At 46.1% G+C, this 22,259-nt stretch overlaps 3 protein-coding genes across 3 annotated transcripts in view; all 3 read right to left on the reverse strand.

Annotated features, from left to right (window-relative positions):
- Window positions 1-22,259, reverse strand: part of LOC310712097 (C-type natriuretic peptide 1-like) — a 132,811-nt gene that overhangs the window by 104,333 nt on the left and 6,219 nt on the right. The gene's annotated exons all lie outside the window — the stretch shown is intronic.
- On the reverse strand, window positions 5,262-10,447 carry LOC310712095 (natriuretic peptides A-like). Its single transcript, XM_083514766.1, has 3 exons — window positions 10,099-10,447; window positions 6,115-6,385; window positions 5,262-5,562 (listed from the first exon to the last, which is right to left on the reverse strand). The coding sequence occupies exons 1-3, from the start codon at window positions 10,216-10,218 to the stop codon at window positions 5,546-5,548; spliced, it is 408 nt and encodes a 135-aa protein (XP_083370892.1). The 5' UTR covers window positions 10,219-10,447; the 3' UTR covers window positions 5,262-5,545.
- On the reverse strand, window positions 15,819-19,563 carry LOC310710502 (natriuretic peptides B-like). Its single transcript, XM_083511370.1, has 3 exons — window positions 19,295-19,563; window positions 16,630-16,921; window positions 15,819-16,117 (listed from the first exon to the last, which is right to left on the reverse strand). The coding sequence occupies exons 1-3, from the start codon at window positions 19,415-19,417 to the stop codon at window positions 16,092-16,094; spliced, it is 441 nt and encodes a 146-aa protein (XP_083367496.1). The 5' UTR covers window positions 19,418-19,563; the 3' UTR covers window positions 15,819-16,091.

The raw sequence follows: 22,259 nt of genomic DNA on the forward strand, positions 1-22,259 counted from the left end.
GTGGGCCGAATTGAGAAGGTGATTGGGCTGGATCCGACCCCTGGGCCTTAGTTTTCCTACTCATGATCTAGTCCATCATTCTGGGGGAGACTTGCAAGCAGGATTCGAACCCAAGAGCCCTCTCCCCCCGAAAATGATACATCAATGGTATCTAACATGGAGTAAACTGGCAAAAATGTATAAAACAGAATCAAATACCATATTTTCCCATGTATAAGATGCCTCCATGTATAATACGACCCCTATTTTTTGCCCAAAGTTGTTGAGTGTTTTTTTTGGGGGGGGAAAGCTTTTTTTGGGGGGGTCACCAATGCAAATTGCTTTACAGCCTGCCCACCACTGCAAATTGCACACATCACCGCAACCAAAAAGCCCATGTTCTTGCATTCCAGGAGTAGATGAGTAGATGATCCTTTGGTTTCCTTCCAACTCTACAATTTCATGATTCTATGTTTTTAACCCTTTCCCTTGGTTAAAGTGGTTTTATGTTGGAAGTGTATTTCAAAATGCGCTGAGCCTAATACCCCTGGGATTGTGATGCTTTGAGATTTAATCTACTAGATCCAGCCAATGGCCCACCTCGTCCAGTATCATCTTCTTACAGTGGCTGAACAGTTGCCCGTGGGAGCTACAGGGTGGGCAATTTCAAAAGTCTATATAAGAGCTTGCACACCAATGTTTGGGGTTCCTTCTCCCTCCTGCATGGGATGAGCAGGGGACCCTGTTGCAACAGTTGAATAAAGATGAGGCTTACTAGCTGCTTTGCTTCTCAATATTCTCTGGTTGGCCTCTGTTATTTTCTCCTATCAATAGGGAACCCACTTAAGGACTCTATAGGGGCTCTTGGATACCCCACAAGGGATAAAGGGACAGTTTTTATAACACAGGCTAACAGGCTAGCTAGGGGACGCGGGTGGCGCTGTGGGTTAAACCACAGAGCTTAGGACTTGCTGATCAGAAGGTCGGCGGTTCGAATCCCCGCGACGGGGTGAGCTCCCGTTGCTCGGTCCCTGCTCCTGTCAACCTAGCAGTTCCAAAGCACGTCAAAGTGCAAGTAGATAAATAGGTACCGCTCTGGCAGGAAGGTAAACGGCATTTCCGTGCGCTGCTCTGGTTTGCCAGAAGCGGCTTAGTCATGCTGCCCACATGACCCGGAAGCTGTACGCCTGCTCCCTCAGCCAGTAAAACGAGATGAGTGCCGCAACACCAGAGTCGGCCACGACTGGACCTAACGGTCAGGGGTTGCTTTACCTTTACCCTTAACAGGCTAGCTAGCGGTAAATCAAATGGTTTGGGGCATAGTTTCTGAGAAGCTTGTGCACGGAATGATTGGCTGCAGGGTCGTACAAACTGAGGCTACCTATGGGGTTCATTCCACCAGTTCTTGAGGGCTTCCAAGTGGCAGGCTGAGTATATATATATTGGGTATATATATTGCTGGGTATATATATATTGCTTGCTGTTAATCTTCTCACTCGTTTGTGTTTTGTGTTACTTCTGAATCTCATTTGAAAAGAACCACCTTGCATTTGGCAAGACAACTAACCTGACCCGAAGTCTCTCGGATATACCACATATATCTGAAGGAGCATCTTCACCCCCATCGTTCAGCCCAGACACTGAGGTCCAGCGCTGAGGGCCTTCTGGCGGTTCCCTCGCTGCGAGAAGCCAAGTTACAGGGAAGCAGGCAGAGGGCCTTCTTGGTAGTGGCACCCGCCCTCCCACCAGATGTCAAAGAGAAAAATAACTACCAAACTTTTAGGAGACATCTGAAGGCTGCCCTGTTTAGGGAAGCTTTTAATGCTTGATTCATTACTGTATTTTAATATTTTGTTGGAAGCTGCCCAGAGTGGCTGGGGAAGCCCAGCCAGATGGGCGGGGTATCTATGTATGTATAAATAAATAAATAATAATGCTTTTTTTGTACTTCTCTCGTTTTTATTGCATTGTAACAAAAGCCGGGTGCCTGCTTCTTTCTCGGCTGAGTTGTGGCAAGGACCCATGGGTTTCCTGGCATTCACCCAGGGTCTGTGTTCCTTTGGAGAATTGAGACACGGCGGACACTGTCGTAGAATTAAGAAATATGGGGTTTTTCTTTTTTTTCTTTTCTTTTTTCGAATAAATCTTTATTGGTTTAAAATACAAACATACAAGCATACAACCAAGGTAAATATTACCAAGTTAAATACAGAAAGAAAGAAATAGAAAAGAAAAGAAAGAAAAAATTGAAGCAGTCAAGAAAATGATTTAAAAAAGAAAAAAAGACCAAAGATTTATACAACATTATATCAATCAAATATATTTATTTATTTTTGCAAAAAACTTCCAATCTTTCTTGTTATACTTTTTCTGTTGTCATGGTATTATCGCATAGTTTTGTTTTATATCCTTTTTCTTACATTCCACTATAAAGTTTATTTCAGTTATCTATTATTCGCAAGTATCGTTCCAATTCTGCTAAGATGGTATCATTTTTGCAATATAGTCTTATATATTCCTTAAATATTTTCCATTCTCCGTATGTTTTCTGGTTTAAAATATGGGCTTTTTTTCATCTATTTGCTCCTTCAGTCTGCTGAGTCCATGGACCTCCCTCAGGAGGTTATGGGTTTTCCTTCCTTGGAGGTTTTTAAGCAGTGGTTGAATAGCCACCTGCCGTGGACCAGATGACCCACAGGACCCCTCCCACCTCTTCAGTTGTATGATTCTATGTGTAATAATAATAATAATAATAATAATAATAATAATAATAATAATTTATTATTTATACCCCGCCAATCTGGCTGGGTTTCCACAGCCACTCTGGGCGGCTTCCAAAAGAATATTAAAATACTGTGATACATCAAACATTAAAAGCTTCCCTAAACAGGGCTGTCTTCAGATGTCTTCTAAAAGTCTGGTAGTTGTTGTTCTCTTTGACATCTGGTGGGAGGGCGTTCCACAGGGAGGGTGCCACTACCGAGAAGGCCCTCTGCCTGGTTCCCTGTAACTTGGCTTCTCGCAGTGAGGGAACCGCCAGAAGGCCCTCGGTGCTGGACCTCAGTGTCCGGGTAGAACGATGGGGGTGGAGATGCTCCTTCAGGTATACTGGACCGAGGCTGTTTAGGGCTTTCAAGGTCAGCACCAACACTTTGAATTGTGCTCGGAAACGTACTGGGAGCCAATGTAGGTCTTTCAAGACCGGTGTTATATGGTCTCGGCGGCCGCTCCCAGTCACCAGTCCGGCTGCCGCATTCTGGATTAGTTGTAGTTTCCGGGTCACCTTCAAAGGTACCCCACGTGGAGCGCATTGCAGTAGTCCAAGCGGGAGATAACCAGAGCATGCACCACTCTGGCGAGGCAGTCCGCGGGCAGATAGGGTCTCAGCCTGCATACCAGATGGAGCTGGTACACAGCTGCCCTGGACACGGATTTAACCTGCGCCTCCATGGACAGCTGTGAGTCCAGAATGACTCCCAGGCTGCGCACCTGGTCCTTCAGGGGCACAGTTACCCCATTCAGGACCAGGGAGTCCTCCACACCTGCCTGCCTCCTGTCCCCCAGAAACAGTACTTCTGTCTTGTCAGGATTCAATCTCAATCTATTTGTGTTTTTTTTAATAATCCTTGTGAAAATCAGTTGATGTGAATTTCCCTTAATAGATACAAGTTGTTGTTTTTGTAAAGCCCTAAAATAATGCATTCTCATGTGCTACTTTCACCAAAACATATGCATTTTTATGCACAGTTTAAAGGTACAGTAAAGGTAAAGGTACCCCTGCCTGTACGGGCCAGTCGTGTCCGACTCTAGGGTTGTGTGCTCATCTCGCTCTGGAGGCCGTGAGCCGGCGCCGTCCGAAGACACTTCCGGGTCACGTGGCCAGCGTGACGAAGCTGCAGCTGGCGAGCCAGCAGCAGCGCAGCACACGGAAACGCCGTTTACCTTCCTGCTATAAAGCGGTCCCTATTTATCTACTTGCACTTAAGAGTGCTTTCGAACTGCTAGGTGGGCAGGAGCTGGGACCAAACGACGGGAGCTCACCCCACCGCGGGGATTCGAACCGCCGACTATACGATCGGCAAGTCCTAGGCACTGAGGTTTTACCCACAGCACCACCCGCGTCCCCTTATGCACAGTTTACCTGGATATAATTTAATTCTGTATGCATTGCTTCGCTGGAGACTTGCATTGCAAAATTGGGAAAAGTGCACATTTCAAATATTGCAGGGGGCCTGTGTTTTGCTTCATGTAATCATCATATCATCATCATCATCAATACTTTATTTATACCCCACCCTAGGTTTCCCCAGCCACCCTGGGCAGCTATTGTTTATGTATTGTTTCAACTAGGGATGCTGGTGGCGCTGTGGTCTAAACCATGGGTAGGCAAACTAAGGCCCGGGGCCCGGATCTGGCCCAATTGCCTTCTAAATCCGGCTCGTGGATGAGTAGAATGTGTCCTTTTATTTACAATGCATCTCTGGGTTATTTGTGGGCCCTGCCTGGTGTTTTTTACATGAATAGACTATGTGCTTTTATTTAAAATGCATCTCTGGGTTATTTGTGGGGCATAGGAATTTGTTCATTTATTTATTTTTCCAAAATATAGTCCGGCTCCCCAAAAGGTCTGAGGGACAGTGGACCAGCCCCCTGCTGAAAAAGTTTACTGCCCCCTGGTCTAAACCACTGAGCCTCTTGGGCTTGCTGATCAGAAGGTCAGCTGTTCGATCCCCATGACGGGGTGAGCGCCTAATGCTCTGTCCCAGCTTCTGCCAACCTAGCAGTTTGAAAGCACACCAGTGCAAGTAGATAAATAGGTACCGCTCCGGCGGGAAGGTAAACAGTGTTTCCATGCACTCTGGCTTCTGTTACGGTGTCCAGAAGCGGTTTAGTCCTGCTGGCCAAATGACCTGGAAATCTGTCTGTGGACAAATGCCAGCTCCCTCGGCCTGAAAGCGAGATGAGCGCCACAACCCCATAGTCACCTTTGACTGGACTTAACTGTCCAGGGGTCCTTGACCTTACCTTGACCTTATGTATTTTTGCAGAAAGTGTGAATTAGGTAGGTTTGCCTTTAAATGCAAACAAAATCTAGCATCTCCTGCAGCTCTCCATGCCCAGCACTGAATTTTCCTCCATTTCAGCCTTCTGTGTCCTGGAGGAGGCTTGAAATTACACAACTAGGGGCTGGTTCTGGGAATGGGTGTGGCTATGCAAGTACATGTTTGAAAGGAAAGAACACGCGAGAGGATGAGGAACAAGTAGATCCAACAGCAGGGGGCAAAAGAGCAAATGTGTTTGATTTTTATTGTTTCAAGCAACCATCTCTGTGCCGAAAGTAAGAAAGTTTGTTTGTTTTAGAAAAAAGAAAAGAAAAAAAGAAAACACAAACATACAAGAGGTCAAAGAAATAAATAAATCAATAAATTAAGAAATAAATAAGCGGGAAGCATGATTCCAGAGGACTTTTTGGGGAAAGCACACGTCTTCAGAAATTCACATGTCGTCAAAAGGTCGGGCGCTTTTCTAGGGCAGGGTGGGTGAGCTGATGGCAGGAAAGCGGATCTTAATTCCTCCTCGACCCTAGAAGCAAAAGGTTAAAAAAGAAAAGGATTTAGAATCATATGATTAGAAGGGGTCCTGGGTGTCATCTGGTCCAAACCTCTGCAATGCAGGAATATATAGCTGTTATTTTACCAGCTTTATACACCCCAGTAAGATTTATTCCTTGCCTTTTTTATTAGAGGTATGGGAGCCAAGCAACAGAACTTGGGAGATCCATTACTGTTCCTAGATTGATCAGTGGGAGGAAGCAGCTGGGAAGCGGATTCTGGCTAAACACCAGACTTCCAAGATGCCAGATATTCACCCTTGAAGCGTTTGGTGCTAAGAACGGGGACTCGTGGAGAGTTGCGACAGGCAGCTCTCACTAAAGAGGGAGTTGCCTGTCGCAACTCTGTACAAGTCCCTGTTCTGGGCATCAATGGGAAGGATTTGCAGGTTTAGCCCGTGGACCAAAACGAAGCATGCATCTGTTATCATAAGCTTGGAGGGATGTGTGATTTCCTGTAATTCTCCCAGAAAGCGTTATTCTAGGTCAGGCAGTAACAAGGGGGTGGGGTGGGGAGGGCTCACCTCTGCATCCCATCGCAGTCACTTCCCCGATCCGGTCCAGTCTCCTCCCGAAACAGCTCTTCACTGTCTGGATTCCCCGCATGCGTTTAAGCAGGGCGCTGCGGTCGGAGAGGAATGGGGCTGAATAGGCCGGGGTCTCGACTTGCTGGCTGTTGCCGTCATCCAGGAACTCAGCCAGTCCCTCCCTCTGGCTTTCAGGATCTTCTAGGTTGGGGCTGTTCTGCAGATCTTCCATCAGGGAGACTTTCTCCTCCAGTCTCTGCAGAAGGGCCTGAATGGAAAATGAATATAATGTTCCTCTTTCGTTCCTCTGCATTGCCTCCAAACCTTTCTGCTGCCTGAACCTCACCTTCCTTCCTTCCTTCCTTCCTTCCTTCCTTCCTTCCTTCCTTCCTTCCTTCCTTCCTTCCTCAGGGGTTCAGCTAGCTCAGCGGTTCCCAAACTTTTCCAGCCTCCCCCCATTCCCTTGGTTCCATAAACTCATTTTTCTTGCCCATTGCCCTACTCTATAAAAAGCATTATTCAGAATAACAGTTGGCATATATAATAACCCAATAAAATTTGACGCAGGAACACCTGTTCAGAATCTGGTTTAGACATTTTAGTTCGATGAATTTGACACAACTGATGAATTTGATCCAGCTTTTCAAAGTCTGATAGGTGCTGTGATTCTCCAGGGGTCTGGCTTCATCCCCATGGTTGTACGCCATTGTTTCTTGAGACAGATGGCAAGCAACCCCCTGCCACTGCCTTGCCTATTAGTGCCCCCTAGGTAATCCCACCACTGCCCCCCCAGCGGGCACTACTGTCTACTTTGGGAACGGCTGAGACAGGTAATTTTAGACCCTGAACTCCACAGTCTTATTTAGTTACTTTTATTATTTCGTTATGGGACTCGGGTGGCACTGTGGGTTAAACCACAGAGCCTAGGACTTGCCGATCAGAAGGTTGGCGGTTTGAATCCCCGCGACGGGGTGAGCTCCCGTTGCTCGGTCCCTGCTCCTGCCAACCTAGCAGTTTGAAAGCACGTCAAAGTGCAAGTAGATAAATAGGTACCACTCCAGTGGGAAGGTAAATGGCGTTTCCGTGCGCTGCTCTGGTTTGCCAGAAGCGGCTTAGTCATGCTGGCCACATAACCCGGAAGCTGTACGCCGGCTCCCTCGGCCAGTAAAGCGAGATGAGCGCCGCAACCCCAGAGTGGGCAACGACTGGACCTAATGGTCAGGGGTCCCTTTACCTTTATTATTTCGTTATTTGTTAGGTTTCCATCCCACCTCCTCCTTCCTCCAAGGAGCTTGAGGTGGCATACATTGTTCTCATTTAATCCCCTCAACAACTCTGTGAGGTAGGCTAAGCTAAGAGACAGGGACTGGCCTAAGGTCACCTCAGATGACCTTCATGGCCAAGCAGGAATTTGAACCCTGGTCTCTCAGGTCCTAGTCTGAGACTCTAACCATTAGGCCATGCTGCCTTTTTAATGGGCGAAGGGTCGTACTTCGGTGGTAGAGCACGTGCTTTGCATGCAGAAGGTCCCAGGCTCGTCCCCCTAGCTTGTTCCTGGCTTCTGCCTGTTCCTGGAAACTGGGAGTGTCGTTCTGCAAATACAATTCTTTCTTTCGGGCTTGTGATTTTAAAGATATGAAACATGCAGTTTGCTGCTGAGCTCCAGGTCTCCTAAACTGCGTAAGACTCCCCAGCATCAAGGCCAGTGAGTCAGATGCCTTCAAGAAGTTAACAAGGAAGACACCTGATCATTCAAGAACCAGGGTGCTGGAGTGGTTAGAGTGACTATCCGGCTATGGCCTCGGAGACCAGGGTTCAAATCCTCCCTCAGCCAGGAAGCTCACTGGCTGACCTTAGGCCCACTCCCTGCCTCTCAGCCTAGCCTAGCTCACAGGGTCGTTGCAGGGATTAAATGAGGAGGGGGGAGAAGCAAGTTTGCCACCTTGAGCTCCTCTGAGAAAAAGGTGGGACCGAAACATAACAAATACCATATTTTTCGCTCTATAGGATGCACCAGACCAGGGGTCTGCAACCTTTAAGACAAAAAGAGCCACTTAGACCGAAGGAAAAAAAACTGGGAGCCGCAAAACCATTGCGACATTTAAAACAGTGGGGAGTGTTGGGGCACACAATGCGCCTCCTCCCCTCGCTAGTATCCGCCCCGGAGCCGCAGCAAAGGTGTAAAAGAGCCACATGCGGCTCCGGAGCCGCGGGTTGCTGACCCCTGCACCAGACCATAGGAGGGGGAGAACAGGCAATTCCCCCCCCCTTGTTCTCCCCCTCTAAAATAAGGTGCGTTCAAGGTGCATTCACACAAAGCCTCCAGAGAGCAGCGGGAGTTCCCACTAGGCTCTGGAGGCTTCAGGTTCCTTTCGACCTGCCTTTTGGGGCTTTCGACCTGCTCTTTGGGGCTGGCGGGGTCCCGCTGTGCTCCAAAGGCTTCAGGGATAGCTTTGCGCAGCCATCCCCAAGCTAGAACGAGACGGAGTGCTCCCCAGTGCTCCGTCACGCTGTTCTGGCTTCGGGGACAGCCTTTGTAGTCTCTGCAGGGCGGTGGGGTGAAGGCACCCCGCTGCCCTGCAGAGGCTTTGCGCAGCCATCCCCAAGCTAGAACAGGGAGACAGAGCACTCCTCAGTGCTCCATCTCCCTGTTCTGGCTTTGGGCTTAGCCGCGCAGCCTGCATTCGCTCTATAGGATGCACACACATTTCCCCTTAATTTTTGGAGGGGAAAAAGTGAGTCTTATAGAGCGAAAAATACGGTAAATAAATCTGTCCATTTCAGCTCGTCGTCTTCCCAGTCTTAAAATTCATCACTCCACATCTCTGCAGCAGAAAATCCATACGTGCAAATTTCTATAAGCAATTTTGACCAGCATATACACATTTGCACAAGCAGAGTGCCCCGTGACGTATTTTAGCACATTCCTTTTCGCTGGCCTCTGCACTTTTGCACACACTTGTTGACAGAGACAAAATTGGGAGATGTGTGAGTTTCAAAGGTCTCTTCTGTTTCTTTCCTTTGGTATTTCACACCTGTTTTTCTGGGACGAGACTGTTTTAATTTTTCTGTTTTAATTGATTTTTTATGTTTTAATAAAAATCTATTCCATTTTTTTAAGTCCTTGTGAAAAATCAGTTGATGTGCATTTTCCCGAATAGATGCAAGTGGTTGTTGTTTTTGCAAAGCCGTTCTCCCTAAAATAATGCATTCTCATGTGCACAACAACCCAGTATTTTGTTCCCAAGAGTGACCGGCTGGCATCACTTCCCTGTCAATTACCCCCAGCGCCCTCCGACTCTGAGGTAGACTGTCTCTGAACATGGAAGGTTGGCCTTCCGTGAATTTCTCCCCCAGGAGGGGAGAGCGCATCCTGGAATAATAAAATCCTAGGACTGAGTCTCCCCAAACTTGCCCCTCTGGGTTCCTTAGACAAACCTAGACAGCATCTTAAAAAGCAGAGACATCACCTTGCCGACAAAGGTTCGTATAGTTAAAGCTATGGTTTTCCCAGTAGTGATGTGTGGAAGTGAGAGCTGGACCATAAAGAAGGCTGATCGCCGAAGAATGGGTGCTTTTGAATTCTGGTGCTGGAGGAGACTCTTGAGAGTCCCATGGACTGCAAGAAGATCAAACCTCTCCATTCTGAAGGAAATCAGCCCTGAGTGCTCACTGGAAGGACAGATCGTGAAGCTGAGGCTCCAATACTTTGGCCACCTCATGAGAAGAGAAGACTCCCTGGAAACGACCCTGATGCTGGGAAAGATGGAGGGCACAAGGAGAAGGGGACGACAGAGGACGAGATGGTTGGACAGTGTTCTTGAATCTGCCAGCATGAGTTTGACCCAACTGCGGGGGGCAGTGGAAGACAGGAGTGCCTGGCGTGCTCTGGCCCATGGGGTCACGAAGAGTCAGACACGACTAAACGACTAAACAACACAGGACTGAGTCTCCCCAAACCTGCCCCTCTGGGTTCCTTACCTCCATGCTGGCTAGCTCCTTGGCGGGGCTGAGGCTGTCGATGGGGTGGGCCATAGGGTGCTGGAAGCAGAGGAGGAACAGCAAGGCAAAGGTGACTGCGGTCGAGCCCTGGGTGTCCATGCTTGGAGAAGGTGCGTTTGGCTTTCTCGCCCTGGAGACGATGTCCTTTTCGAGAGATCTCTGGCTTCCCTTCGTCCCTGATCTGTTGTGTCCTGTGCTGCCTGCTTCTCCCCAGCCGGCCTTATATACCCTTGAGCCGAGCTCTGTTTCCTTGGGTTATCGGTGGGACTATCTGGGGCGCATTCCAGCCCCCTCGCCGGAATGCAGCTCCTTTCAGAGAAGATTCCCTATATTAGGTGTCACTAAGCAGCTGATCTCCTAGCATGCAGGAGTCACAAGCCAGTGATTTCATGCCGCCTGCCCTCTCGGCTGATACTGGCCTCGGAGATTACAAACCCCATCCCTCATTGGAATTTCTTTAACCCCCCCGCCCCACTTTCAAACATTTCCCAGATCTGAGCAGAGAGGACCCTCGCAATATCCCCAGAAATACACCTTGGGGAAATCGCCTTGTATAGCAAAAGCAAGAAGCATGAGAGGACAGATTTTTTTTTTTGCTGGGTGAGAGGGAATCTGATGACACCCCAGCCCTGGACTTTCCCTCAAGGGCCATTCCTATATATGGAGTAATGAAGGTATCAGCTCAGCCCTGGCTTTGCTTCCTTTCCAAGTGGCTTTGTTCCATTCGGGGCTTAATATCGGCATCGAGAAGAATCAGACATTTGCAAGAACTCCATCTTTGAGTGCGGTGGCACTTTGGAACTACCCGCCACTTGACGTCAGGTAGTTGCCTTTGCTGCACTCTTGGCTGTACCTGCTAAATGAAAAAAAACAACAACCCATTTTCATTTAGACAAGCCTGCCCGGGTATTTAGGAAGTTGATGTGAGTTTTTAATCTGTTCTTTAGTCTTTTTTCTCAACCACTTTGTGTTTAAAAAAATCAACAACAATCAAGCAGTATATAAATTTTAAGAAATAAGTCAATCAATAAAATTAAGCTTACCTGTGCAACGTGACCTTTGGTTCAGATGGGGCAGCTAGCCTGCAGGTCAGATACCTAAACTGAACCTTAGTTCCTTCTTTTTCACTTTTACTGATGCATTGTAATGTAGCAAAAAAAGCAGTCGTCCCCAAAGTCTTTTCGTTTCAGATTGCATTCACAGTCCTGAGTACAGACTCAGAAGTTCTTTTTTATCATTGTTCTTATTCATTAAATCCCAAGAGCTCCAATGGGCATGCACACTTCTCCCCCTCCCCATTTTATCCTCACAACAACAGCCCTGCAAGGTAGGTTAGCCTGGGTGGAGGTAGCTGGCCTGAATTCACCCCAGGGCAGGGAATTGAACCCCACTCTCCCAGGTCCTGGCCCAGCCCTCTAACCACTGCTCCACCCTGTCTTCCAAGGGAAAGAACAGAGAGATGAACTATCGTTTTGCTATGGGGAGAAAATCCCAAGGGGAAGCAAGTCAGAGCCATCCCAGAGCCACGCAAGAAGGGTATAAGGCAGGGCTTATGTGGCCCTCCAGATATCACTGATCTGGCCCTCAGAACTCCTCCCAGCCACCCCCACACTGACTCTGCTCTCCATCACCCTTGAGAGTCCCTCCCCCATCTGCTTGGACTGTGCCCTTGAATTCTTATAAGGCCTCTTGTTGACTTGGATGAATGCAACTCTATATGCCTAAGTTACGATGGATGGATTTTTATTTTTATTTTTATTCTTAATGTGGGCTGGCAATGTTTCTTCCCCCTCCCAATTTTTCATACACACACACTTTTTTAAATTCAAAATTAAAACAAAACATATTATCTAGAAACATATCATCCTTATTTCCCCCCCCATTTTTCCTCCCTCCCCCCATCCTCCCACACAACCCCCCCCCCTCCGGCTTCCCTCAGTTCCAGTCTTTGATTTCTCTAAGAATGCTGTTTTCTGCATGTTACACAGTTATATAGATCCTCAAACTATTTAGCTTATTATCATCAATAAAAAGTTTGTGAATCTTTATTCAAAGCCAGCCAAGGAGTCCAGTTCGCTTTGTTGCATCTTCAAATACTTTTTATAAAATATATAGCACTCACTCCAGCTCAGTCCTACTCAGAGTACATCCACTGAAATGAATGGATCTAGGTTAAGCAAGGCCACCCAACCCCATACGTTTCAAGTGCTATGACGCCACTTTAAACAGCGGCTGCCCACAGAGAACTCTGGGAACTGTAGTTTATTAAGGGGGCCGAGAGTTGTCAGGCAACCTTTCCCAGAGCTACTATTCCCATAATTCCCTGGCAGGGCAGACTGATTGTTAAAAGCCCACTCTGAGACTTGTACCTCTGCAAAGGGGGTTTCCTAACTCTCAGTGCTCTTAGCAAACTACAGTTCCCAAGATTCTTTGGACGGAAGCCATGTCTGTTTAAAGTGATGTTCTGGTGCTTTCAAAGTATGTTTGCTGCTGCCTGACCACCCAGAAAAGAGCCACATTTTAAAAGGGCATAGGATGTTTTAAACAGTTCTAATTCTCTAATTCTCTAATTCTCTAATTCCTCTCTTTTGTTTTTGTCGGGTTGGTGTTGGTTAAATGTTTAGCTGGAGTCGGCGTTTACTTTAATTTGGGCATAACTGTAAACCGATTATGATGATTATTGTTGTTGTTATTGGTTTTTTATTGATTTGTTGGTTTGTTTGTTGCATGTATAGGATATCTTGTTTTTTAATGTTTGATGTTTCGTTCTGTTTTATATGTTGTAAGCCGCCCAGAGGGGCTGGGGAAACCTAACCAGATGGGTAGGGTATAAAATAAAAATTATCATTATTATTAGATGGTGTGAATGTGACTGGGGTCAAATGCTGAGCAGGAGTAACACTGAGTACATTTTTTAAAAAAAGTTCCCCATGGCAGGAAAGTTTGTGAAAAGCACTGTTCCGATGCATCAATTTGCGCCCAGAGTGTCCTTTTCTTTGAAAGTGGTTTGACCTTGGCGGAACGGTTTGCATTTTTGTGCAACAGCCTCCCTGCAAGCTCGCTTTGCTGGGAACCAGAAAATAATACTGTAAGCTTCCCCCTAGAAAGAACTGATGTGATCCAGACCCTTGGCTTCTCTCCAAGGTGCTGAATCAAACCTCCCTCCAGCTACTTCCTTAAGCTAGGTGGGGATGTTGAACCACAGAAGAAGAAGAAGAAGAAGAAGAAGAAGAAGAAGAAGAAGAAGAAGAAGAAGAAGAAGAAGAAGAGTAGTAGTAGTAGTAGTAGTAGTTTGGATTTGATATCCCGCCTTTCACTCCCCTTCAGGAGTCTCAAAGAGGCTCACATTCTCCTTTCCCTTCCTCCCCCACAACAAACACTCTGCGAGGTGTGTGGGGCTGAGAGACTTCAGAGAAGTGTGACTGGCCCAAGGTCACCCAGCAGCTGCATGTGGAGGAGCGGAGATGCGAACCCGGTTCCCCAGATTACGAGACTACCGCTCTTAACCACTACACCACACTGGCTCTCCCTTTCCTGGGTCAACAGAACCTGTCTCTCTTATCCCAGCATGGATTTATTTTTTCTTTTCTTTTCCGCTCCTTTTGGGGGGAAAAGAAACAGGAGAATTGTTCCAGCTGCGGTTCTGAATCCTCAGATCTCTGCATGTCATGAACCTAGTCTAGTCTTGCAGCCAGAAATCAAGGGCTTTAAAAATTGGTTGGGGCGGCAGAGATTTTCAGAAGAGATCCACGACAAATACATGTAGAGATTTTCAAAAGGGATACATGACAAATCTGAAGAATCATGAATTGTGCAGGCTGTTTATGTTAGCCAGATTTAATATGTTTCCCTCGATGATAGTGAGAGGAAGATATTTAGCTCTCCCAGAATCAGAGCGTCTCTGCAATTGTAGCAAACAGGAACCTGATATTTTGGAGCATATTTTCTTTTCTTGTGATTTTGGCATTTATGACAGAAGACAATTATTAGAGGCCTTACAACTCAATAGGCTGATTTCTGTGCTACCAACAGTTCAGGACCTGCTTTCGGACAGGAATGATCAAATTACTTTAATAGTGGCTGAATTTTTGAGTGCTGTCCATGTAGAAAGACTGGGCCATTATAAAGAGATTTAGTGGTTCTTAATTGATTGATGATGTGGTAGTGTTGCCTTATATTATTTATGCAAATTGATTTTCTCTGGAGTTAAAGATCTGATTGGGACAAACCTTGTTATGCTGAGCTCGTATTTTGCACAATTTGCATACGGTGTCTGTTTGATAACGTGTGGTTTGCTATGCCTAATAAAGGATATTTGATTTAAAACAAAACAAAACAAGGCAAGGATTTTGTATGATTCACAGCCACTGCTGGTTCTGTGATGGCTTTTGGTGGCTGGTGGCTGCTAGCTGTGCCTGCCTGCTTGGGCTAGATAAGGCAAGGGAAAGCTGGAGACAGTAAAACACAGGCAGTGGGGAGGCTTCGTGAAAACAGAAAGGTGAGAGAGGAGGTGGACTCTAGTGAACTTTGGTAGCTGCCCGTGTCCTCAAACTGTGTGTAAAATAGATCCGGGTATCCTGTCTGAGAAGGCAACAATTTAGATCAGGGTTCGGGAACCTTTCATCCTCTGGGTGATGTGTTACTGCAATTCCCAACCAACCCCGGCAAACATGACCAATGAATGATGTGAGTTGTAGCTCTGCAATATCCACAGAGCCAAAGGTTCCCCACGTCTCACTTAGAACATCAGGGGAAATTTTTACCGATTTCACCTCACCCTATTATCCCAGACACTGGGATTTTCTGTTGTTGTTCCTCTAATGGAGCACCCTCCCCTCTTCCAGACACGAAGCGCTGTTAATCTGTGACATCTGATATCTTGCAAAGGCTTGTCTTTTTGCCCAGGCTAAGATTGGACCATGTTATCAATGAATTCTTATATATAAAGAATATATTGAATACTTTGGATGTCATCAATCTAATTATACCGTTATATAGTGTTTCCTGTAAACCACAGGAAAGCAAAGATCTCCCTTTCTGTGGCTGAACTGATATCTCATAATCACCAACCCCAATAAGTGGACTTCTATTTAGACGTATAGGCTGCCTATATTAATGAATGCATATAAGTGTGTTAGGGCAGAGGGAATGCTTTTATTGTTTAATGTCAGCTGACGATGCTTTGCCAATTAAGAAAAAGTAAATTTCTGAAAAGGAGAAAGGATCGGACACCCACCCTCCTTTTTCTTCTGAACAGAGGAGAGGGGGGAAAGAGCTTTTCTCTGTGAAGAAATGTAGCAGTGTCTGATGAAGGGGCCTTTTCCTCACTAGTAGAAAGGATCCCCCGTCATTTTGTGGTCATTTCATTTTCCACCTCATGGCAGCCATTTTGTGTCAGGCCACACCACTGCCTTGGCAGCCATTTTGTGACTGGCATCCGCGACACGTCCTCAAAATTCTGAATGTGCTCCTTAGCCCCAAAGAAGTGTGGTGACCCTGACTTTAACACAAGTTTTTCCTCATACTTTATTTATTATTTATTTTTTTGGTCAGGAAATGTTTTGCAAGTCTCAGAGGCATGTGTATTTCAAAGCTTGTGGCCACATGCGTATGGGTTCAGGGTGTGCAAATTATGTAGGCTCGTGAATGCAAATTGTGAAATTTCTCCGCTATCGCTACACCACAGTGAAAACACTCCATTTCTATAAAACGTTTATTCAGATTTTGCAGCACCAAAGTCCCCGTTCCGGTAGGCCGAAAGACGGTCTGAGTGGCACACTACTAAGCTTCAAATGTAACGGGAGCCCATACAATATGAATATACAGGTTTTTATATTGTCTAGGAAGGGGTATGATTCTTGAGAGGGACTGTGCACAGAGAGTTCTCAAACAGATTTAACAGTCTGTATACACTTTACAGCCTTTGTTGTCCAAACTTTTGGGGCAGCCGACAAAGAGGTCCTCTTCTGATTTCAACTTCTGGGTTTCCTCCAAGAACCTAAAAACAAAGAGTTAAAGATCTTTTGAGTTAAGGGTCCCCCTTCTGCTTAAAAGGAGCAGTGTTACTCATGAGGACTAGCTGCTTCCCAATCTCATTCCTCTCTATCGGGGTTTGTTCTGACAAAGGAGTGTGATATAAGGACAGCTCTGCTGGATCATACGAAATGCTCAGGGATGGGGAACCTTGTGGCCCTCCAGGATTCTTGGTCTGGCCCTTGGGAGGTTACACAGGCCACACCCCTTATTCACAGGCCACACTCCCTAACCAACCCTGCCTTGCACCCTCCTTGAGTAGTTTTGCCTGCCTGGAAAGGCATCCTTAAACTCTGAAAATGGCCTATTGCTTGCTTGGACAGAGCACAGAGTAGATTGTTTTGTTTTGACTCTCAAGGTTGCCTGCACTCTTTTCAGCTGCTGATTCTAATATTTCTTGCAAGCAAGTTTTGTTAAATAAATATATCCCACATGCCCACCCAACCCAGCAACGAGATTCCTTCGAAAGAGACCTACGGGCTCTGTAGACATTGCACCCAAGGCCTGTCTGGGTCCCGATCCGCTCAAGCCTGGTGCCGAAGCATCCTGAGAAATATCTCCTCCGCTTTGGGGAAGCCAGGAATTTCATCCAGTGGTCCTCCACTTCTGTAGGGTGAAGGGAAGTCTGAAGTCTGAGCTGGCTGGAAGAGAGGGTTTCTGCGTCAACAAGGTCCATCATGTCAGTGCCGTCCTCTGCCTCGTCAGACCTCGAGATGGGAGCCTCCAATTCCCCTTCCGGAAATTTTTCCTTCAGGCGCTCCAGGAGGTCCTAAAATCAGAGGTGATGGAAACAGAAGATCAAGAAACAAACTCAGTTCAGAACGCAAGGACCTAGAAAGCTTCCTCCTACTGAGTCAGACAATTGAGTCCAGATAGCTGTGTATTACCAGCACTGGCTGGCAGCAGCACGGTTTCAGGCAGGGGACACCCCCAGTCCTACCTGGAGATCTCATTGGGGTTTGAACCTGGGACCTTCTGCATGCCAAGCAGTTGCTCTGCCACTGCGCTAAATGGTCCTTCCTGCGATCACCATAGCAATCAATATTATATCAAAGCAGTTGCTTCTTTCTTTCTTACACACACACACATAAAATTTACAATCTGGTCCAGTTTTAGCACATGGGTTTGACTTTTCTTTGAATTGCCACCTTTTAAAATTTGACTGTGAGGTCTTTTTGTAAAGAAGATCTTAATTATTTTTAATGGATTTTCAGGGCATGGTGTTAAATATTAGTGTGCTAAATGCCATCTTTTTACACCTGCATTTCCCCCCTCCAAAACCTCAACTGAACAGTGTCTTCTGCTGGGGACACTGGTGGGAAGAGAGAGATTTTGAACCAGAAGGATCAAGATTTTTATTTTGCGGAAGAGTATCTGGAGCTGGGAATCTTGGCTTGAGAGTCCTCATCCCACCCCAGCCTTCAAACAGAAGTTTCCTCTTGACTCCTTTAGGATATACAGTGGTAGCTTGGTTCTCAAACGCTGAAAACCTGGAAGTAAGTGTTCCGGTTTTTGAACATTTTTCAGAAGCCGAATGTCCAATGCGACTGTCAGCTACTGTTTCCTGCACCAATCAGAAGCTGTGCCTTGGTTTTCGATCATTTTGGAAGTCAAACGGACTTCTGGAGTGGATTAAGTTTGGCGCTTTTATTTTTGCTATTTACTTTGCATTTTTGTTTTTGAGGCTTTTTCAGTTAATTTGTTTCTGTGACTGTGTGGAACCCAGTTCAGCTACTGATTGATTCTGTGACTGCAAAAATGGATAAAAGCCCCCCATCCAAACAATGACTATCATCAGTGCAGGTAAGAAATACCGTATTTTTTGCACCATAACACTCACTTTTTTCCTCCTAAAAAGTAAGGGGAAATGTTTGTGCGTGTTATGGAGGGAATGCCTACGGGTGGCATGCCTACGGATTTTCCTCCTCTAAAAACTATGTGCGTGTTATGGTCAGGTGCGTGTTATAGAGCGAAAAATACGGTATATATATATATATATATATATATATATATATATATATATATATTCTACAATACTGTCTTATTTATTTTATAGTACAGTACATTGATTATTGCTTTCATTTTATGAATCAATGGTCTCATTAGATAGTAAAATTCATGTTAAATTGCTGTCTTAGGGGTTGTTTTTAAAAGTCTGGAATGGATTAATCTGTTTTGCATTACTTTCTATGGGAAAATGTGCCTTGGTTTTGGAACGCTTTGGTTTTGGAACCGACTTCCAAATGGATTAAGTCTGAGAACCAAGGTACCACTGTAAATAATAATAATAATAATAATAATAATAATAATAATAATAATAATTGGTGATGCCAGTTCCCTTCTCTCTTCTCTCCAAAATTTACCACCCCCACCAGACGTAATGCTTTTGATTCCTGCAATGCACATTGATTGAGCTGCGAATACCTTTTTTCTGCTGACAAGCAGCTAACAAGTTCAAATTATCATTCTCTTTGGTTTCATCCAATGCTAGTCCTACTCAGAACAAACCCATTTAAGGTAATGGGGAAGACTGACATAGGCCCATTAATTCCAGTGGGTTTCCTCTGAGTAGGAATCTTAGAATTGTGCTGTTGCAAGGGACCATAAGGGTCATTTAGCTCAAACCCCACCGAGTTAGAAACAATAGAGGAATGTAAATGGGTTGATGGTAATTGCAGCCAGACAGGTTATAGTGAGTAATTGGAAAAATGCAGAAGAGCTAGGGGTGAACCAATGGAGGGAAAAATTGAAAAATATTATAATCTTAGAATATCTAACTGTGAAGATACATAAAATGAAAGGGTTTAAGGTCAGTGAGAAGGAGGAGAATTGGTTTGAGAAGTTATTGAATGATTTGGGTAGGTTTGAACAATTTGGGGCAATTAAAATGTTAAAAGTTAAACAAACCTTGTGGAGGGAGGAGTGTTAAGGTATATAGAATTGTACATATGGTTGATTTGAATATGTTATTATTGATTATGTATACCCAATGTATCAGCCGCCTGGGGGTTTTCACTGTTTGTTTTCACCATGTTTTGGTTGTTGGTAAAAAAAAAGAATTTTTTTTTAAAGCAACAACAATCAAACTGACTTCCCAACACACACGCACACACCACCCCTGACCTGCCTCCTCCTTCCTCACCTGAAAGGACCGCAGTTCTTCGCTGGAAGGACTCCAGGCCACAGGATGACTCGAACCCAGGCCCGCTTGGGCGAACACCAAGAGCACAGAGGACCAGCGACACCAGGCCACAGCATCCACCATCCCTGCTTCTCTTCGGGCCTCTGGGGTCTTGTAGCTTTGGCTGGGGATGCGAAGCACTTCTTCGCAGACCCAGGGAGCCTTTCTTTATAAGCCCCTTCGGAGGAAGGCTCCTTGCTGCTTCCAGCCGGCCTGGACCCCAGCAAGCTGAGCCACTTGGCTCTGATAAGGGAACTGGTTCCAGCCAGCGGTGTTGAGCCTTTCGGAAATGACACATTCTGCCCCCACCCTGCTTTTAACAGAGCAATTATAGACGCTTTCTTGAGCCGCCAAACCGTTCACGGCCGCGAACCTGCAGAAATTTCTTTTCTTCTTTATTAGGGGCAAATGCAGGGCCACGACTTATGCTACGGGTGAGTCCCCAAATTAGGCAATTCCACGACGATAGGGAAACTTGGGTTAATAGCTGGCTGTACTTTGCCCACAAATCATCCAATTTTACAACTTGGATATCTTAAAGGAACTGGGTCAGGGGATTAACGTAACAGCTCTATAACAGCTACCAGAATTATTATTTGTCCAGATTGGCGGGTGCAATGAGATAACACCCTCCACGAGATGACTAAAATCTAGCACATGGTATGCATGGCTAAGCTTATATATAAATATGGTTTGAAGTTCAACATCAAAAAATCGAAGATCGTGGCCACTGGGCCTATCACCTCCTGGCAAATAGAAGGGGAAGAAATGGAGGCAGTGAGAGATTTTACTTTCTTGGGCTCCATGATCACTGCAGATGGTGACAGCAGCCACGAAATTAAAAGACGCCTGCTTCTTGGGAGAAAGGTGATGGCAAACCTAGACAGCATCTTAAAAAGCAGAGACATCACCTTACCAACAAAGGTCCGTATAGTTAAAGCTATGGTTTTCCCAGTAGTGATGTATGGAAGTGAGAGCTGGACCATAAAGAAGGCTGATCACCGAAGAATGGATGCTTTTGAATTACGGTGCTGGAGGAGACTCTTGAGAGTCCCATGGACTGCAAGAAGATCAAACCTCTCCATTCTTAAGGAAATCACCCCTGAGGGCTCACTGGAAGGACAGATCGTGAAGCTGAGGCTCTAATACTTTGGCCACCTCATGAGAAGAGAAGACTCCCTGGAAAAGACCGTGATGTTGGGAAAGATGGAGGGCACAAGGAGAAGGGGACAACAGAGGACGAGGTGGTTGGACAGGGTTCTCGAAGCTACCAGCATGAGTTTGACCAAGCTGCAGGAGGCAGCGGAAGACAGGAGTGCCTGGCGTGCTCTGGTCCAGGGGGTCATGAAGAGTCGGACACGACTAAACGACTCAGCAACAACATCTGCTGGGATCAGAACCCTCTCCTGCAAGGTTATCTCTGTGCGCTTTTAATTTTGCATATTTTGCAAAAGCCTGGCCGTGCTGTGAAAACGCCTTTTGCAAATCTGCTTGGTGCCGGTTGGGAAGCGAGGCTTTACAGCTCAGCTCATGGACCCGCGCAGCTCTGCTTTCCTCCACCTGCTCCCATCCGGGGGTGGGGGTGGGGGAAACAACCCCTCTCTCCTCTTGGCGATGGAAGACCCTTCATCTCCCACAACGGGCTCACTTCAAAGGGCGGCTGTTATCATTTATATGCAAATCGGAACAAACACGTTTGCCCGGGGAAGGGAATGGGCAGGCGCGTTTAATTAGCTGTGGCCTTTTATGCGAGAGAAAATACATTACCTCGCGTGTGCACGAAAACAGTGGCGTAGCGTGGGGGGTGCAGGGGGGCCCGGCTGCACCGGGTGCAACATCTGGGTGTGCGCGCTCGCACTCGCAGCTCTCTGCCCCTACCTGGCTCACGGGTTAGGGGGCGCAAATTACTTGCCTTGCCCCGGGTGCTGACAACCCACGCTACGCCACTGCACGAAAGGATGGCTTTGTGATGTAAGCTGTGCCCCCCCTAGAATTCCCCTCTTTAATTTTTATTAAATGTTATTGTTTTACATTTTAGAATATGACCGGTATATTATTTTCCAGCTCTACAATTCTATGATCTAGTATCTATGATGTGGGCAAGGTCAAGGAACCTGCAGCTCTCCTCCACAAGATGTTGGGTTCCTCTCCCAGCCGATGGTCAGGGATGATGGGACTTGGAGTGCAGCAAGATCCGAAGGACTACAAGTTCTTCATCCCCTTAGAAGAATATTAACAACCATTTCTAAATACCTTATGGCATGTTGCTAGTCCTCAGCCTCAACTTGCCACCTGTAAAATGGGCATAATTTAGGGTTGCCATATTTCAAAAAGTAAAAACCAGGACAGCCCAAAAGTTGTTGAGCTTTACAAAAACACACAAAAAACCCCCCCAAACCCTGCGATTTTTCTATTGACTTCCCTAAGATCCAGGACAAAGTGCCACATTTCAGAAATCACGCACCTCCTTTGTCATTTCTGCCTTTGAAATCCCAGTAATGTCTGGGAAAATCCAGACATATAGCTGCCCTAGCATAATTGTATCTGTCTGTTCATTCTTTCTACCCCTTCTTTTGTATCCTTCCCTTTCTCTCACTGGGGATTCTAGAACCCTTAGGCAAACTGCTAGACCTCAGCCTCTACTTGCCACCTGTAAAATGGGCATAATTTTCTCTGTCTGTTCACTCTTTCTCCTGATTTGCACCCTGCCCTTTTCTTTTGCAAATAGTTCAAGGCCGGCTTGAGAGAACTTTGGGATTCTTGTGAGCTTGGAGAGAAATCCTGGCTGCCCATGAAAAAAATATTTCATTTTATGCTTGCGCTGGCAGAGAGACCCATTGCTCCAGGACTCGCCCCTGGCCATATTCCCCTTCCTCGTCATTTCTTTGGCAGCAGGAACACTCTGCTCTTTTCCCTTGCCTGCCCA

The sequence above is a fragment of the Podarcis liolepis genome (genome assembly GCF_965112155.1).
Source record: "Podarcis liolepis genome assembly, chromosome: 7".
Lineage (NCBI taxonomy): Eukaryota > Metazoa > Chordata > Lepidosauria > Squamata > Lacertidae > Podarcis > Podarcis liolepis.

Coding starts and splice junctions, on each gene's coding strand:
- LOC310712095 (XM_083514766.1), bottom strand. CDS start 10,218: ATGGACACCCAGGGCTCGACCGCAGTCACCTTTGCCTTGCTGTTCCTC. Junction 6,386..10,098: donor AGGAGCTAGCCAGCATGGAG/GTAAGGAACCCA, acceptor TTTTCCATTCAG/GCCCTTCTGCAGAGACTGGA.
- LOC310710502 (XM_083511370.1), bottom strand. CDS start 19,417: ATGGTGGATGCTGTGGCCTGGTGTCGCTGGTCCTCTGTGCTCTTGGTG. Junction 16,922..19,294: donor AAGAACTGCGGTCCTTTCAG/GTGAGGAAGGAG, acceptor CTCTGATTTTAG/GACCTCCTGGAGCGCCTGAA. Junction 16,118..16,629: donor GTGCAATGTCTACAGAGCCC/GTAGGTCTCTTT, acceptor CTTTGTTTTTAG/GTTCTTGGAGGAAACCCAGA.